General features: G+C 44.4%; 1 protein-coding gene across 6 annotated transcripts in view; it reads left to right on the top strand.

Moving 5' to 3' along the window:
- The window catches only part of LOC131368683 (probable E3 ubiquitin-protein ligase HERC1), a 46,138-nt gene extending 35,900 nt beyond the window's left edge, over positions 1-10,238 (top strand). For all 6 annotated transcript variants that reach the window (XM_058414722.1, XM_058414721.1, XM_058414720.1 and 3 more), the window contains exons 62-80: positions 207-380; positions 553-834; positions 1,067-1,132; positions 1,717-1,842; positions 1,945-2,083; positions 2,398-2,579; positions 2,753-2,908; positions 3,121-3,243; positions 3,537-3,639; positions 3,861-4,030; positions 4,190-4,328; positions 4,757-4,923; positions 5,123-5,292; positions 5,379-5,544; positions 5,828-5,904; positions 6,228-6,480; positions 6,569-6,721; positions 7,157-7,462; positions 8,506-10,238. In XM_058414722.1, the coding sequence (XP_058270705.1) occupies positions 207-380; positions 553-834; positions 1,067-1,132; positions 1,717-1,842; positions 1,945-2,083; positions 2,398-2,579; positions 2,753-2,908; positions 3,121-3,243; positions 3,537-3,639; positions 3,861-4,030; positions 4,190-4,328; positions 4,757-4,923; positions 5,123-5,292; positions 5,379-5,544; positions 5,828-5,904; positions 6,228-6,480; positions 6,569-6,721; positions 7,157-7,462; positions 8,506-8,691 (3,138 nt within the window). In that variant the 3' untranslated portion in view covers positions 8,692-10,238. The remainder of the gene's footprint in view (positions 1-206; positions 381-552; positions 835-1,066; positions 1,133-1,716; positions 1,843-1,944; positions 2,084-2,397; positions 2,580-2,752; positions 2,909-3,120; positions 3,244-3,536; positions 3,640-3,860; positions 4,031-4,189; positions 4,329-4,756; positions 4,924-5,122; positions 5,293-5,378; positions 5,545-5,827; positions 5,905-6,227; positions 6,481-6,568; positions 6,722-7,156; positions 7,463-8,505) is intronic.
- The last annotated feature ends 7,976 nt before the right edge of the window (positions 10,239-18,214 follow it).

The raw sequence follows: 18,214 nt of genomic DNA, 5'->3' as shown, positions 1-18,214 counted from the left end.
AGTATGTATGCAGTATGTATGCAGTATGTATGCAGTAGTTATGTGTCATGTATGCAGTATGTATGTGTTATGTATGGATTATGTATGCAGTATGTATGTGTTATGTATGCATTATGTATGAGTTATGTATGGAGTAAGTATGTGTTATGAATGCTGTATTATGATCAGTCTGTTACTAAGCTGATGTATTTCCTGTTTCTGTGCAGGACCTGTTGCTGATTCGCTGCAGTCCAGACTGGATCTCTCAGAACCACGTCCTGGCCTCGTGTCGCACCGTGCTCCGTTCTCAGGGAATCCGAGGACTGAGTCGAGCTCCCTGCATGGCCGTCTTCCTGGAGCGCCTCCCACTGCTGCTGCAGGAGCAGTACAACTACGAGAGGGTGAGAAAACGACGACAACGACAAAATGGGGCGGAGTCTGAAAGGAGCTTTAAAGCATAGGATTTAAACAGCTGAACATTGTTTTGTAAATTCTGGGGAAAAATACCTCCCTCATTCCTGATGATGGCCAGGCTGCGTGTTGAGAAACATTCCGATTTGTTTTTCCTCTCAGAGTCACGTGACGGCTGGAGATCAGCTGGTCCACAGCAGCTTCCTGCAGAGCCTGTCTTCTCTGGCCGTGGGCTTGAACCTGGAACAGCTGCTGGGCCGCGAGCCCGTTCCCGCCCACCACGACCCCGCCGTCACCTCCACACACTCCGAGTGGAGCTGGCTCTCCACCTTCTCTACCACAGTGAAGAGCGCAGAGGCCTTCGCCCGCTCCACCTCCTTCCCCGAGGAGTTCACCGTGCCCGAGTTTCAGCAGAATGGAGACACGGCCACTTCCCGAGCACTGGTCAGTGAATCATACTGACTAAATAGAAGAGTGTTCTTAGACAAGTTACAGTTCCCTCTGACACTGGAGACTTCTTTCCATACATGTTAAAGTTCTCCTTACAGAACATTTTCACCATATTTGTTGTACAAATCCCTGTTACTATGGAAACCCTAAATTACAAGTGTTTCAGTACATTGTTGTGTTTCGCTCTGCGGGCTCCTGTGACCGGTCCGGTGTTTTCGATTTGCAGGATAACAGTAAGTGGAGCTTTATGATGGATGAGCAGCTGATGTCATGGGCCACCAGCAGACCTGAGGTAAATGTGTGTGTGTGTTTTGATTCATTCATCATTGTCAGCATGAGCTCCAGGAAGCATGTGCTCAGTCAAGGCCGGCTCTGTAGCTGCTCTCCATCGCTTAACACGCCCGTTTCAGTGGAACAAAAAAATCCAAACAATCAGGTGACCTGAAAATATTTATTCTTGTTCTTAAGTGAGTAAAAACTGCCAGGTCCACCAAGCGTCCACTTCTGGGCTGTTGAGCAAGGCCTTTAACCTACACTTGCTCACTTGTATAAAATAAGATGTAAGAAAATGTAAGTCGCTCTGCATAAGGGCGTCTGCCAAATGCCGTAAACATAACCTGATATCACGATACTCAGGCAAAATTCCTAAATCATTTTATTTCTCAAGCCACTGAAGTGTAGTGAAGAAAAGAAATAAAAAACACTTGTGCAGTATTTTCAAACCGATTTCATTAGGTTTAGTTGTTTTATGAGCTCATACGGTGTACTGAAGCTTTATAGAGCCTAGATAACGTTCCCACGTCTTATATTTATTTTAAACTTTAATTTAAATTCATTTCTTTTCTTCTGTGTGTGTGTGTGTGTGTGATAATGCAGGACTGGCAGCAAGGTGGGAAGAGTGAGGTGTATCTGTGGGGTAATGGACGACACGGACAACTAGCAGAAGCTGGAACCAACGTTTCTGTGCCGACCCTCGCCCCCTCTCTCTCTCAGACCCAGCAGGTATAACATACACACACACACACACCTATGTCCTGACATTAGGATAGCAGGAGACTAAGACAGACAATCATCGCACTGTGTGTGTGTGTGTGTGTGTGTTAGGTGGTGTGTGGACAGAACTGCACATTCCTGGTCCAGTCAACCGGTGCCGTGTTGGCGGTAGGAGAGGGCAGCTACGGCCGACTGGGGCAGGGCAACTCAGACGACCTGTACACACCTACGCTCATCTCTGCACTACAGGGTAACACACACACACATACACACACTCCTCCTACACAAACACCTGTTACACACAGCTACAGATCTGCCAGCCTGCCATGAGTTATCGCTCACAAACACACTTCTCAATTTAAAACGGCAAATGAGCCAATCAGCATCTGAATCTGGAATGATATACAATTAGGTAGGTGTTTTGAAGCCCCGCCCACTTTCCTCAATGTCATACTTGATTTCCACTGTAAGCAGAGAATGTTTTGAGATCTTTCACATGAAATAGAATTTGTTAATGTGGAATGTGTCTCCATGCTGTGCTAACAACTCCACACGTTCCTCTAGGTTACGTGGTCACTCAGCTGGTGACGTCATACGGCTCGGACGGCCATTCTCTGGCTCTCACCGAGACGGGCGAGGTGTTCAGCTGGGGAGACGGGGACTACGGGAAGCTGGGTCACGGCAACACCGAGCGTCAGAGACGACCCAAACAGATCGAGGCTCTGCAGGGGGAGGAGGTGGTGCAGGTGAGAGCATACATGTACACCCTTCACCTGATGCACAGGTGTGTTAACGTCCAGTGGAACACCAGTGTCTGTGAACATCTTGCGTTCACAGAAACACATAAGCACGTTGTTTGTAATTAGATTTTTGTTTTTAACTCCTCTCACCTGTCGCACCTCGCCTGTCAATGTTGTAGCTGGCATGCGGTTTCAAACACTCCGCCGTGGTCACTGCAGACGGGAAACTCTTCACCTTTGGCAGCGGAGATTCAGGGCGTCTGGGTCAAAGGTCGACCTCCAACAAGATGGTGCCAGAGAGGGTCACGGCACTCGAAGGACATCACATCGGACAGGCAAGTGGCCGAGCCGACTCTGGAGATTATAACTGATTATGCTGCAGTCCTAGTTTCCATAGTCACAGTTCATTTACATGGTGTTCACTACATATTCATGATTTTCTTTAGGAAACAAAATCAGGATCTTATAAAACATCCTCAGAGTTCTGTTTTTTTGTATATATTATGTTGTGTTCTTGCGGTGTGAAGTTTATTCTCTGTGTGCTCAGGTGTCCTGTGGCATCAATCACACTCTGGCTCTGTCGTCAGACGGCATGACTCTCTGGGCCTTTGGTGACGGGGATTATGGGAAACTCGGTACAGGACCCTGTACGGTCAAATGCTATCCCCAGGTACTGCTTCAGACCCGGGAGTGTCCCTGATAGTAGTCTAACAGAATAACCATAATAAACTGGACGATTCAACTGGACCGTGTTGCATGGTTTCAGGTTCACGACGATTTATTGCACGCTAATTATCTGTTTGTTGCACCTCAGACACAAGCAGTGGGATTTTACAGTTTAGTCTACTACACCAGCTGTAGTAAGCGTTGGAGTCTAGTGTTATGATCGAGTGATACATCTGGCTGTGTGTGTGTGTGTGTGTGTGTGTGTGTGTGTGTATGTGTGTGTGTTTTGTTCTGCAGAAAGTGGACACGTTGTGTAACAAAGGCATCAAGAGGGTCGGATGTGGAACACATTTTTCAGTTGTGCTGGCCAACGATGGACATGTGTACACGTTCGGTCAAGGTATTTTAAACAGAGAGTGAGAGAGAGAGAGAGAGAGAGAGAAGTGAAATCTCGCTTAAACAGATTTACAAACAGCTGGATGCAGCTGCAATTAACAAGCATCTGCAGCAATCCTAGGGGTCCAAGCACTGTTACGAAAGTATCGTTATTGTTTCCATAGTAACAGCTCACTGACAGGGGGTCGTGTGTGTGTGTGTATATGTGTGTGTGTGTGATTTCAGAGCGTCTAATCGGTCTTCCTGACTCCATGCTGAAGAACCACAACCGGCCTCAGGTAGTTCCCGCTCTGGAGGGAGTGTTCATTGAGGACATCGCTGTGGGATGTGAACACATCCTCGCTCTCTCCAACACCGGGGACGTGTATGCCTGGGGGTGTAACTGTGAGGCTCAGGTACGTACACACACACACACACACACGTATCTATGTATATGTATCTGAGTAAGGGGAAAAATCAACATAATGTGTGAGCTGAATAAAGACACACCAACATCATATAAGTGTCTGTGTGTGTGTGTGTGTTTATATATATATATATATATATATACACAGCTTGGTCTTGGTCACTCGAGTCCGGTGAAGGAACCCACTCTGGTCACGGCTCTGCAGGGCAAAAACATCAAACAGATCTCGGCTGGACGATGCCACAGTGCTGCATGGACAACACCACCCTCATCATCCAGGGGCTCAGGTACACACACACACACTGCAGTCTAGCACTGATTACAAACAAAATAACAGAAATCATGAATATGTTAAATTTTTGCATTACACTAAGTGTTATGCAAATTCATCCTTTTGTGTAGCAACTGCTACTGCATTGTCGCTTTTGGGCGTGGCCTGAGCTCTGATGCAAAACAGCAATAATGGATTATTTGGATTAGCCGCTTTACCGTGTCAGGTCTAATTTCGGTTAGAATGCATTTAAATTTCTCTTATTGCAGGAATATTGGTGCCCTTTTGCACAATTATGTAGAAGTTGATTGCTCACCTGCTGCTTCTTTGCTTGTTAGCGTGACTGTAAGAACTATAAAGCAGTATTTGTAACCTTACACACACATATACACACACACACACACACACACACACACACACACACACACACACTTGTGTGTTCAGGTTCCGCAGGACTACAGCTCGGTCTGCCTCAGAGTGTTCCTCCACAGTACAACACCCTGAAGGACTGCACTCCCAAAGAGCTCAGCGCTCGGCTACGGGTCCTCTACCACTTCTCTGACCTCATGTACAAGTCCTGGAGACTGCTCAACCTGGACGCGCGCAATCAGGTCTCTCTCTCTTTCTCTCTCTCTCTGTTCTCTGTTTCTCTGTTTCTCTCTCTCTCTCTCTCTCTCTGTCTGTCTACGCTTAGCTTTAAGCATCATGTTAAGTAAGAACATGGAACGTTTGCTCTCATTAGCCGTGGCTCTGCAGTATAAGAGGAATAAAGGATCAGCATGACTAACCCCCACTGCTCTCTGCATCCAGGTCTCTTCCTCCCGCTACAGCTCGGGCACGGTGGCTGTCGTGCACGGTCACATCCGGGGTCTGCTGTCACCCAAAGTGAACACTCTGCCGCTCGTGCGCTCCATCGGACGCACCATGACCCAGGGCAAGACGTACGGACCGCAGATCACCGTCAAGAGAATCTCCAGCAGGTAGACCTTCTCGCTCAGAGCGTTTTATTTCATCAATTATTGAACCCACCGTGTTGTACTCCAACATGTTCACACTCCGTCCACAGGGGGCGCTCCAGTAAGCCCATATTCGTGCAGATCGCCAAGCAAGTGGTCAACGTGAACCCGACGGAGCTGCGCCTGCCCTCCAGAGCCTGGAAGGTCAAGCTGGTTGGAGAAGGAGCGGACGATGCGGGCGGAGTGTTCGATGATACGGTCACTGAGATGTGCCAGGTTCTCCTCAACGTTCCTCTTACTGTGTTATGGCAGGGATAACAGAGTATCATACACATGTACTCAGTGTAGTGCAGAGTAACTAGAAATGGATAAAAAGTACATTCATGTGTAAAAAAAAAAAAAGAAATCTAAATCAGCAGCAAGTTACTCTGGTATAAGAGGAATAAAACACTGCTTCAGAGCGGTTACAGGAAGTCTTCACTTCACTAGGGCTGTTGATTATTTTACTAAAACAGCACAACTCTGTGTTTTAATTCTTATCTCTCTCTCTGTCTTTCAGGAGTTGCAGTCTGGAGTGGTAGATTTACTCATTCATACTCCCAACAGTATTGCAGATGTGGGCAGTAATACAGATAGGTAACACACACACACACCTTAATATAATATGGAATTTATCTGATATTATTTATTAACATACTGATACATCTGTGATTGGCTGTTTTCCTTTTCTTTGTGTAACTGTGTGTGTCTTCGTGTGTGTGTTTTCCCATTACTCCCGTTGCTCCTGTGATTGGCTTCGTATTATTTCCTTTTTCCTGATTTTGTGCGTTTCTGATTGCCCCACGTTGTTTCCACACATTTATGATTGTTTGTTTTCCTATTTTTTGCAGCATTGTGATTGCCTGTGATGCTCTGATAATGACTGAGTGTGCTTTTGTGTGTGTGTGTGTGTGTGTCAGGTTCCTCCTGAACCCAGCAGCCATCTCAGATGACCACATGCTGCAGTTCCGTTTCCTGGGTATTCTGATGGCCGTGGCCGTTCGCACGAAGAAGCCGCTGGACCTGCACCTGGCTCCTTGGGTGTGGAAGCAGCTGTGCTCCATCCCTCTGGGTGGAGCCGACCTGGAGGAAGTGGACCTCCTCACACACCGCTCGCTCCAGGACATCCTGAACCCTGACCACAGCAGCATCAACGAGGACAACTTCACTGTGGTGAGGAACACCGGACGGAAGTCACAGCATTTAATGCCAGAAATACAAGAAATTCTTTTAATCGTAATAACGGATTTCCTCTGTGTAGATGATTCCTCTGGACTCGTTTGTGGCCCACAGTGCGGACGGAAAGCTGGTGCCGGTGGTCCCTGGTGGCCACAACCTCCCGCTAACCTTCTCCAACAGGGCGGAGTACGTGGAGCGGACGCTGGAGTATCGGCTGCACGAAATGGACAGACAGGTAACGTTTATGTTTTACATAACGCAGGAGAATAAGAACAGCTTGGCACAGTACGACTCGGTCCACTTTGCTGCCTCACACTGAGCTAACGCAGCAGGTAATAAACACTTCATGAGCTGAGGCAGAGGAAAATGCTATCCTGCATTCTGGAAACTTCTCAGCAATAAACCTGCACAATAACTCTAATATTTACTCCTGTATACTGTTTGTCTAATTCCGGCTGTTGTGTGTATTCTTATTGTGTCTGTGTGTGTGTGTGTTTTTATGTTGTGTGTGTGTGTGTGTGTTTTTATGTTGTGTGTGTGTGTGTGTGTGTTTTTTTATGTTGTGTGTGTGTATGTGTGTGTTTTTATGTTGTGTGTGTGTGTTTTTATGTTGTGTGTGTGTGTGTGTGTGTGTGTGTTTTTATGTTGTGTGTGTGTGTGTGTGTGTTAGATTGCCGCAGTGAGAGACGGCATGTCCTCCATCATCCCCGTACCGTTGCTCTCTCTGCTCACGGCGCGTCAGTTGGAGCAGCTCGTCTGCGGCCTGCCCGAGGTCTCCGTAGAGATGCTGAAGAAGGTGGTGCGCTACCGTGACATCACAGCCAACCACCAGCTGATTGGCTGGCTTTGGCAAAGCCTAGAGGAGTTCACCAATGAGGAGAGGGTGCTCTTCCTGCGCTTCGTGTCCGGGCGCTCCAGGCTGCCATCCAACCCGGCCGACATCATGCAGAAGTTTCAGATCATCAAAGTGGACCGGGTGAGGGAGATTGTTTGTTTGTTTGTTTGTTTGTTTGTTTGTTTGTTTGTCAACATCCAGAGGATTTCACTCTAAAGATAATTATAGTTTAACCTTCTACAAAAGGACAAGATTTAGTTTAGTACTGTAGCCAGAATTTACATTAAGCCTAGTTGGGGTTTAGTTATGTTTTCCACTCACTCATGAATCCTAGTTGGGGATGGGTATTTTTCTAAACATGTATTACTAATCCCCTCAGGATTTAGAGTTTTCTGTAATGCTAGCTGGACATTAGTAAAGTTTTCTGAGTTCACATTATGACTAATTGGGGATTAGTTTTTTTTTGTTTTGTTTTTTTTAGTAATACCAGTCTTCTGATTTCTGGACATGATCTGGGCAAACAGTCATTATGCGTTTTCAGGGATTAGTAGTATATTGCTGGGTTTACATTCACTTAGCTTTAAGCCACTAAACAGTGTTCTGACCTTGTATTACTTGATCCAAACTAGGTTTATAATTTTCTCAATTTACGTCTGGGGATTAGTCAAGTTTTTCAGACACGTATTGAGCCTAGCTGGGGATAGGTAACGTTTTCTGTGCTTGCATTAGGACTAGTTAGGGATTAGTGGAGTTTTTAAACACTTAAAGCACAACACTTAACACTTACGGTTTGGTTTTATGGACTAAGCATACTTGGGATTATCCTGAAATTAATCGTATTTGGGGATTAGTGTGTTTATCTAGACACAGAATAAGCCAGGCTGGGGATTGGTAGAATGCTCTGGATTTAAACTGAACATAGAATTATTCCAGTTTTCAATATTCAGATTAAGCCCAGGGATTGGTAGGATATTTTTGGATTCCCAGTGTGTCTAATTAGGGATTAGTAGTTTTCTGGACTCATCTTAAACCTTAGAAGTGTGGATTAAGATGGTTTGTGGTTTTTTTGGCTACAGATTAATCCTCATTGTTGGTTACTAGGATCCTCTGGATTACTAGTTACACTAGTTATAGGGTCAGTTTATCTAAACAGCTCCTCTTGGTTTATTCTTCCTTCCCCGCAGCCCATAAACGGTCTCCCCACGGCCCAGACGTGTTTCTTCCAGCTGCGTCTCCCTCCCTACACCAGCCAGGCTGTACTCGCAGAGCGTCTACGCTACTCCATCCACAACTGCCCCTCCATCGACATGGACAACTACATGCTGTCACGCAACACGGAACCGGCGGACGGTTCCGACTCCGAATACTGACCGGACACTCTCATCACGGACCGTGTCACATGGGGGGACGAAAAGCACCGAACATGTCAGCGGTGTGGTCTGGGCTTTTTTTAAAAAATTCCTCCTCAACGTTCTTCCTTACTGGTGCAATACGGAAGGCTCGCACTCCACCGGCGCAGGCCGAGGGTCCCGACGTGATCCGGGACTTATTTAAGGGTACAGAAGTCTAGGAACTTCTCTTTAAACTTAAAGGTGCAGTTTGTAAAACGTAAACACGGTTCAAGCCAACATCATTTTAAAGACATGCCGAGAGTCAGAGAATATTCTCATGCAGTGGATTGTTTTGTTATCCAAGAAATGCATTTTTCAGGCCCAGAAATTAGCTCCGCCCCCCAGCCGGAAGGCTTCCTTAAAAAGGAGAAACACGATTGTAGTTGAGGCGAAGTGAAAAGCATGTCTGTTTTAATTGCACTTGCATTTCTTCTTTCAGGAAGATGAGGGCTCTCGAAATTACAAACTGCTTCTTTAAAAATAAAATATTTAAAAACAAACAAAAAAAAAATACAGTACAAAATATTTGCCACTAGAAGCATTAAAATGCTAGCACTGGTTTCAAGCGACTCCGACTGGGAAAACACTAACGAGGCATCGGGCAGCTTCTTAATCCCGGTTTCTAAGTTTACTACGTATTTATTGATAATCGTGTGCGGTACGTCTCTGAGGACGTGGATTAGCGCTCCTCGAGTCATTTTATCCTGAATGTAATACTTGCAGAATGCCATGCACATTATGCACTCAGATTTTTATTTGCCAAATAGTGTAGTGCGACTCCATTATCAAGACATGGATGGAATTTCAGTTGGTTTATTTTTGTTTTGGTTGTGAATACGTGTGGAGCTCCATAGCGTGCTGTGAATTGTTTTTCTCCTTCAGGGAGACGTGTGCATCGGCCACACGTTCGGCTGGGCTCCGGGTCCTAGCCGCTGTGGTGACCAGCCCGGTGCGTTTAGAGGACGGAAATTCTCCTCCGCTTCTCCACGGAGCCTCCAGCTACTACTGTGTGTTGTGGTTTACATTAATGCTAATTTATTGGATTTGTTTTGTAAAGAAAGCCAGACGTTGGTTGTGCTCAGTGAGACGTTTGCACTTCAGACCTATATGCATTGTTCTTGAGTATATTATAAAAAACAAACAAACAAGAAAATGACAGACTGAATATTAAAATGATTTAGAGCTGCTCTAGCACTTAGTCCTTCTTTTCTTCCGATCAAAAGAATGTTTTTATGTAACCCGACACCCGTGGGTCTGAGAGATAAATTCACCTCCAAATACTTTACACCATCATATTAGTTATATTTTCACTTTCTCATGCTCTTTTCATACTTTCTCTAAAACTGACCATGCCTCCTCCTCTAAAACTGACAAATACAGATGCCACACCCCCTTAAACAGACAGATACAGAGACCACACCCCTTTAAACTGAGAAAAAAAAACATTAGCCACACCCCATTAAACTAACAAATACAGAGGCCACACCCCATTAACCTGAGAAATAGAGGCCACACCTCCTTAAACTAACTGACACAAAGGCCACAACCTCTTAAACTGGCAGAAACAGAGGCCACACCCCCTTAAACTTACAGATACAGAGACCACACCCCCTTAAATTTACAGATACAGAGACCACACCCCCTTAAACTTACAGATACAGAGACCACACCCCCTTAAATTTACAGATACAGAGACCACACCCCATTAAACTAACAAATACAGAGGCCACACCCCATTAACCTGAGAAATAGAGGCCACACCTCCTTAAACTAACTGACACAGAGGCCACACCCCCTTAAACTTACAGATACAGAGACCACACACCCTTAAATTTACAGATACAGAGACCACACCCCTTAAACTGGCAGATACAGATGCCACACCCCTTAAACTGACAGAGGCCATACCCCCTTAAATTTACAGGTACAGATGCCACACCCCCTTAAACTGAGACATACAGAGGCCATACCCCCTTAAACTAACAAATACAGAGGCCAAACCTCCTTAAACTGACAGATACAGAGCCCGCAACCCTTCACAAAAAACTGGCACATAAAGGCCACGCCCCTTTACAAATAAAGAGCCCACGCCTCTTCTTTAAAACTGAGAGGTATGGAAGAATCACCTTCTCTAGAAGTTTCTAAAATTCTGCTTGGGAAAGTCAATCTATTTATCCATTTATTAATAAGAATTATTGTTTATTCTGAATTAAAGCTGTGTCCTGGAAAGCTCTCAGAAGTTTCCAGATCCAGACCGTCTTGCTTAATAAGCAGTCAGTTTTGTTTTCTTCACGATCCAGAGTTTGATTAGTTTGGGGCATCATCACGTTCCTGCCTGAGATCTTGCGCTCTTGATGAATCCCTCGATTGTGGTCCAGAAGAAGCGTCTCAGAGTAACGTCTGTAATCAGCTTCTCCGACTTGTTCTGAGAGAATAGATGATTGCACAGAGGAAGATCCGCAGTGACGGAGAACGCCTCTTCAGATCACACGGCTTGACTGGCCAGATGAATGTCCTGTCACGTTAAGAGCCAAGCTGAAGTGCCTCCATTACGACTCGGGGGGGTGTTGGGCTTGGATATTAAGGGCTGATGACATCAAATAAAACCTCTTCAGAAAGCTCAGAAGTGGAATAATTTCATGCTGTTCATGGAGATGGTTGTTTTCTGTCTCTTAGTGACGTTGACACTAAGAGACACTGTAGGTTGAAGTGGGCATGTCCGTATATCTAAGTTCTGGAATTCATCAGTTTCTTCATTTTAAGCTGCTGTAACATGATTCTGACCTGAAAATTAGCTCCGCCCCCAGTCAAAACAGAGCTGTTCTGGATTCACATTCGCCTTCTCATCAGCCACGGGTCCGATCTAGCTCTCGCTAACGTTTCAGACACGGATACATTTCAGATTTCAGCTCAAATCCGATCTGACAGTCGTAAACTAGAAGTCCGTGTCACCGTGTATGAGCTTCTTCAGTACGTTCTACAGGTTCTTCAAGTTCATCAGTACATTCTTCAGTACATTCTACAGGTTCTTCAGTAGATTCTTCAGTATGTTCTTCAGGTTCTTCAGTATTTTCTTCAGTGTCTTCTTCAGTATGTTATTCAGGTTCATCAGCTCAATTCCGATCCGACAGTCGTAAACTAGAAGTCTGTGTCCGAGGGAAAAACACCAACAGAACGAAGGGATCTGTGCCACTTTCCCGTGTGGTGTGAATGCGTCCTGAGCAACAGCCTGGATTATGTGCTGAAATAGCAGTCGTGACACACATTTCCTGCATTTCCCAACACGCGACCTTATTAAGCACCTGTTTTATTTGTGTCCGATTCACACTGTAGTCAGCAGGTTCGCAGCTGCTCCCGACTCGGACCTGTCATCAGCCTCTGCGCTGTTTTTAGAGCTCCATTCATCACAGCCGATGCGCTACAGATTTAGAAAAGGCACCTGAGAAAGTCAGAGCGAACGCCGCCGATGCTGGTGCTGATGGAGAGGAAACACGAGCGGATTTTAACCAGTTCTAATGGATGTTATTATGTGTGTGTTGCCGGAGATGCTGGGGAAGCTGGAGGATTTACTTTATGTCCTAGGATTTCCCTTGAGGATGAATTCAGCGCTTTTATACAGATTTATTTATTTATTTTAAAAAATGATGAAATAAGTGCAGAGACTTTATCCAGGATGAGTGTATGAGTAAAGTCAGGATTTTATAAAGTAGCTGCAGAAATCAGTTCTGTTCTCCTGTTTACTGAAGAAATCAGCAAATACTTTGACTTGAACAGACTTTTAAACTAAACATCATTGAGAATAATTCTCCTTATTCTTCAGCTTCTTTACTATGTTCTACAGGTTCTTCAGTAGGTTCTACAGGTTCTTCAGTACGTTCTTCAGGTTCTTCAGTATGTTCTTCAGTTGTCCCTGAATGTTTTTAGGCAGAACTTTAACTACACACTGCTGCGCTATGAAACTCCTATTTCATTAGGAGGATAAGAACGTTTCATTAACCCTTAAAGAACCCATTCCATTCCATTGTCTGTATTCAATCTATCCTCGGGTCACAGGGAGCCTGTGCCTTCTTAGGCGTCATCAGGAATCAAGACAGGATACACCCTGGGCGCGTACCAACCCATCGCAGGGCAAACACACACACTCACGCAATCACACACTGCGGGCAATTTAGAGACAATTACAATTAGCCTAGAAACATGTCTTCTGGACTGTGGGAGGAACCCGAAGTACCCCAAGGAAACCCACCAAGCACGGGGAGAACATGCAAACTCAAGACTCGAACCCAGGAAGAAAATTTCACCATTTCAACAATTCATAGCATCAAAGCTTTTAATCGGTTTGAGTGGAGTGTCTGCTGTGAGGGAGCCTTTGCCATAGAAACGATAACGTATCTGTTCATTCTAAACAAACCCACACTAGAGTCAGCTGCTGCCGGAGGAAACGAATCAGCACCTGATGACCGGTCAGTGCCTCCAGGTTTCACTTTCTGTTTACACAGAAGCACTGAAACAACCCGACTGTCTGCTGCTGCACTTTATGACCAGAAGATTGCAGGATGCTTCGGGGACTTCACTCCATAACAGCTCCCGGTTTTTCCCTGTAGAGACGATTAGATGCCGCTCCATCAGGCTGCCACGTCTCCGCTCTGCTCTACTGTACAATACGCTCCATCTGGCATCCAGGCCTCCAGTCGAAAACTCACACCTTCTGAATAATTCAGAGCTGCAGGAGTTCACAGGCTGAGAGACGGGCGCCGTCGCCTCCACTCCGGGCCAGCAGGGGGCAGTGTGGTGCTGTAACCCCTTACTGTATTTCAAGAGATTTGCTCATAGCACAGGACCAAACAAGGACCTCAGAGGACCAGAAAAGTGTTTCACTGGATCTACACACCGGTCAGCCATAACATCCTGAGCAGTGACCAGTGAAGTGAATAAGACTGATGATGAACTCATCATGGCACCTGTTAGTGGGTGGGATATATTAGGCAGCAAGTCAACATTTTGTCCACTGGATCAGAGCATCTCCAAAACTGCAGCTCTTGTGGGGTTTTCCTGGTCTGCAGTGGTCAGTATCTATCACAAGTATCCTTTAAGTCTTGAGGTAGGATCTGCAGCTAACAGCACACCTTCAGGGATCTAGAGGAGTCCATGCCTCGACGGGTCAGGGCTGTTTTGGCAGCAAAAGGGGGACCAACACAATATTAGGCCATAATATATAATATTATGCCTGATTGGTGTAGATGTAGTTTTTCATTAGGCTTATTATGTATGATGATGCTAGCATATGAACTAGTTTTTCAGCCACTGGCTAGCTAAAAAAATATAAATCTATGAACCTAAAGCAAACATGACATTTAATAAAAAAAAAAAAAATTCTGAATATTTGTTCTAAAAGAAAATGGCTGAAATGTTCTTTAAGTGGCCTAATTACCAGGTTAGAGGAATTCTGGGAATGAAATGTGTGTCCAGGTGGTTCATTCTTTATTTATTTATTTTTTTTTTGCACAGCCGGTTTGCTGATGCAGCCGGTTTCTTCCCGTCCGTGTTATTATTCTTTCGCATGAGACAAGGTTAGCGAAGCGAGCGCTCTCACCTCATCTCGTCACTCCGGATCTGGAGCTCGGGAACGTGTCTAAATCATGGAGGTGATGGATTTCCTGTCAGGAGAGAGAGGGCAAAAGATTTGGACAGAAATGAGGAGGAAAAAGCTCTGTGTTGGGGCAAACGGAGGAGAGAGAAATCTATTTAATCTGAGGTGATACGGATGAGAGAACCTCCCTACAGTGGAACCGCTTCTGTTCCAGGTCGATTAAAACACATGCAGTGTGTAGCACGCCATTCACACCATGGTCTTCTGTGTTCTGTTAAATTATACAAACATCATCATCTAACAGTGATTAGGACTCTTCATTGATTTATAATCAAATAAACCTGATGATGGAGAATCAAGTCAGATGTTCATCCGATCCCGGCGTGATGGGGTTTGAGGAGAGTTTGATTTGCGGGTTCGGATGAATTAATTCCCCCGAGCGTCAGCGTCTCTTCCCTGCCGGACGACCCGACTCCCTGCTGAGAGCTTTCAAACGTCGGGAAAGGATTCCTCTGATCGGTTTCTCTCCTTAATCTCTTTACTGTTTCACACAATAATCAATCATGTGGTCAGATCCGTCCGCGCCGCTGCACGGCACCGGCTACACACTCGTACTGTACACACACTCCTGCACTGCATCGCAACAAACACACACATCGTATCTAATACACAGATCATTTACTCACACAGCACGCAGACTGAGCGCAGAAATAAATCACCTGCTCATCTGTTCATCACTGTTTTGTTTTTTACATTTTATTCATTCGTGTATTTAGTGTAAAGTCGTTTAACTTCAACAAAAACTAACAGTGAAGTAATGATTCATTTTATAATTATCCTGACCTCAGGCATTTTGAGAATAAACCACTCTGGGTCATGCTGTTACAGGAAAATAAACACACTGTATGATGTCATACTTTTGAACCCTTTTATAGCTGAAATGTTTGTTCTGCTTACAGACGAAATACAAGACAAAAATAACTGTACTGTTCCTGAGGAAACACAAAACAACCTCCTCAGATTGAAACACACTGCTGAGTCTGATATTAGTACTGATAGTCTACTGAACAGAAATGGAGCAGAATGGACCAGGGGGATGTGGCGGTAGCTCAAGTGGTTAAGGCTCTGGGTAATTGACCAGAAGGTCGGGGTTCAAGCCCCAGCACTGCCAAGCCCTTGAGCAAGGCCCCCAACCCACCCTTCTCCAGGGGTGCTGCAACATGGCTGAGCCTGTGCTCTGACCCCAAACCCCAAGAATGGGATATGCAAAGAAAGAATTTCACTGTGCAGTAAAGTACACCAATCAGGTATAACACTCTGACCAGTGACCGGTGAAGTGAATAAGCCTGAGTATCTCCTCATCATGGCACCTGTTAGTGGGTGGGATATATTAGGCAGCAAGTCAACATTTTGTCCTCAAAGTTGATGTTAGAAGCAGGAAAAATGGACAAGTGTAAGGATTTGAGCGAGTTTGATGAAGGGACAAATTGTGATGGCTAGACCACTGGATCAGAGCATCTCCAAAACTGCAGCTCTTGTGGGGTGTTCCCGGTCTGCAGTGGTCAGTATCTATCAAAAGTGGTCCAAGGAAGGAACAGTGGGGAGTGAAGGCTGGCCCGTGTGATCCGATCCAACAGACAAGCTACTGTTGCTGAAGAAGTTAATGCTGGTTCTGATAGAAAGGGGTCAGAATACACAGTGCAGGACCGGTCAGGGCTGTTTTGGCAGCGAAAAGGGGACCAACACAATATTAAGCAGGTGGTCATAATGTTATGCCTGATCTGTGTATATGTTACAAATAAAGACAACAACGTAACTTAAGAAAACAACATGAAATAGAATTGGACACTAGAGTTGAACACTAGAAGTCCTAACGCTCTGGTCACGTATACAGAGAGTTCTAACAGTTCATATCCCGAGTCAGAAACCTGCCTTATTCAATTTGATCTCTAAGTCTGGAGGAACTCTCGGGCTTCTTCTCCTCTCTCCTGCTGGCTGCTGGACATATGCTCGCCCTGCAGGGGTCTGTTTTTTTCCCCTCATGTTTGGATCGTTTCCCAAGTGACCCCAGTGATATCAGATTGTGTGTTTAATAAACTATTTTAAATGAGCAGCAGCAGCAACAACAACAACGACAACAACAACAACGATGTCACAACATCAACAAAATCAGCTTAGTCTGGAGAAAAAAAAGAATCAGCTAATTGCTGAGATGTTCAAACCCCTGCAGGCTTTTAGGTTATGAAACCATCAGATGATGGTGATTCATATAGATTATACACACAATGCTGGTGTTTCATGTCCATGGCTGTGGATCTCAGTCTCTCACACACACACACACACACACACACACACACCCTGCGGTGCCGTGTATGGCTGCTTCAGCATTACGGCTTCATCCAGAACCAGAAAGGAAGAAAAAAAACCCAAACATCAGCAATCTGTTTCATCATCAGTCTGTAACATGAAGCTTATTGACGTGTAATAAAACCTCCAGCTTTCAGTTTAATCACCAAACGTTTGACCAGACGGCAACAGATTGGCTTAATCTCTCTGACCTTTAACCCCTCCCCTTTCCCCATCCCAAATCTTTTCCCTTAAAAATAATAAACTGATTTTAATCTTTTACTTTAATATAATAAACTGATTTTAATCTTTTACTTTAATATAATAAACTGATTTTAATCACTTTGTATAAATTAAATAAAGCCTCTGATGTTAAGTGACTTCCTCCACATCTGTTTCTGATGAAATAATTATGACTTCGCTTCCTTCGTTAACTCAGATCACAGTGCAGCTGTACGCTAATGGAGTTTAGTGTCTTCACAGAATTCACTTATTCCTGTCTATCTGAACTTCCTGTGTGTGTGTGTGTGTGTGTGTGTGTGTGTGTGTGTTAGAGTACAGTGATATAAACTATAAACCCTATTTTTAGTGTTAAGGCAGATGGCGGAGTGCGTATGCGGTCACAGTTTGGTTACTTCGGGAGCGAGGCGGATTTATTTTCCGGAGAATTTCTGCACTCTGAAATAAAGGACGAGGAAAAGGGTCAAGAAGAAGACGGAGAGCTCATCAGTCTCGTTACTGACCTCATGATCCGATTTTTTAAGGTCGAGAGGCGACGTGTAAATTGTGATCAATGTGGGAAGGCTTGGATCTTGTGAATAAAACAGAAAAATAAACAACTGAAATGAACAGAAAAGAAATGTAGCAGTGTGGACAAGAACACAACAACAACAACAGCAACAACAACAGGAAATAGAATTCAACAGAACTGAGGAGTTTTGTTTTTTTAAATCTGAAAGAATACAACGGAATGAAGTCACATGAAACAGAATATGAAATATATTAGAGTAGAATAGAATTGAACCATATAAAATGGAGTCTCACGGAATAGAACTGGACATAGAATAGAGTAGAATGGAATAGAACATATTAGAGTAGAGTGGCATGGAATAGCAGTGGAGAGAAGACAATTGAATTAAGCAACGTTCAATGAAATGCAGGAGATGGGAATAGAATATAAGCAAATAGAGTATTTAATGGAAATTTGAAAATTGAAATGAAAAATCAAAATTGAATGTAGAATGGGATAGAATTAAATGGAACAGTTGATTAGAGTGGTACAGAATATAATGGAATAAAACAGAGTAGAAATGAATGGAAAACAATAGAACTGAACAGGGCAGCTCGGAATAGAATTGAATAAAATACAGCAAGGAACAAAATCAAATAGAACAGACTGGGCCAGAACAGAATGGACTGGAACATAACAGAAAGGAATGGAATAGAATTGGAATAGAACTGCAGCATGTAAAGGAATAACAGTATAGAATGGATCTGAATAGTATACATTAACAGATGAAATAGAACAGAGTGGAATAGAATTAAATGTAAAATTAAATGCAACAG

This window comes from Hemibagrus wyckioides, linkage group LG18, assembly GCF_019097595.1.
Source record: "Hemibagrus wyckioides isolate EC202008001 linkage group LG18, SWU_Hwy_1.0, whole genome shotgun sequence".
Lineage (NCBI taxonomy): Eukaryota > Metazoa > Chordata > Actinopteri > Siluriformes > Bagridae > Hemibagrus > Hemibagrus wyckioides.
This window is presented reverse-complemented; position numbering and strand designations above follow the sequence as displayed.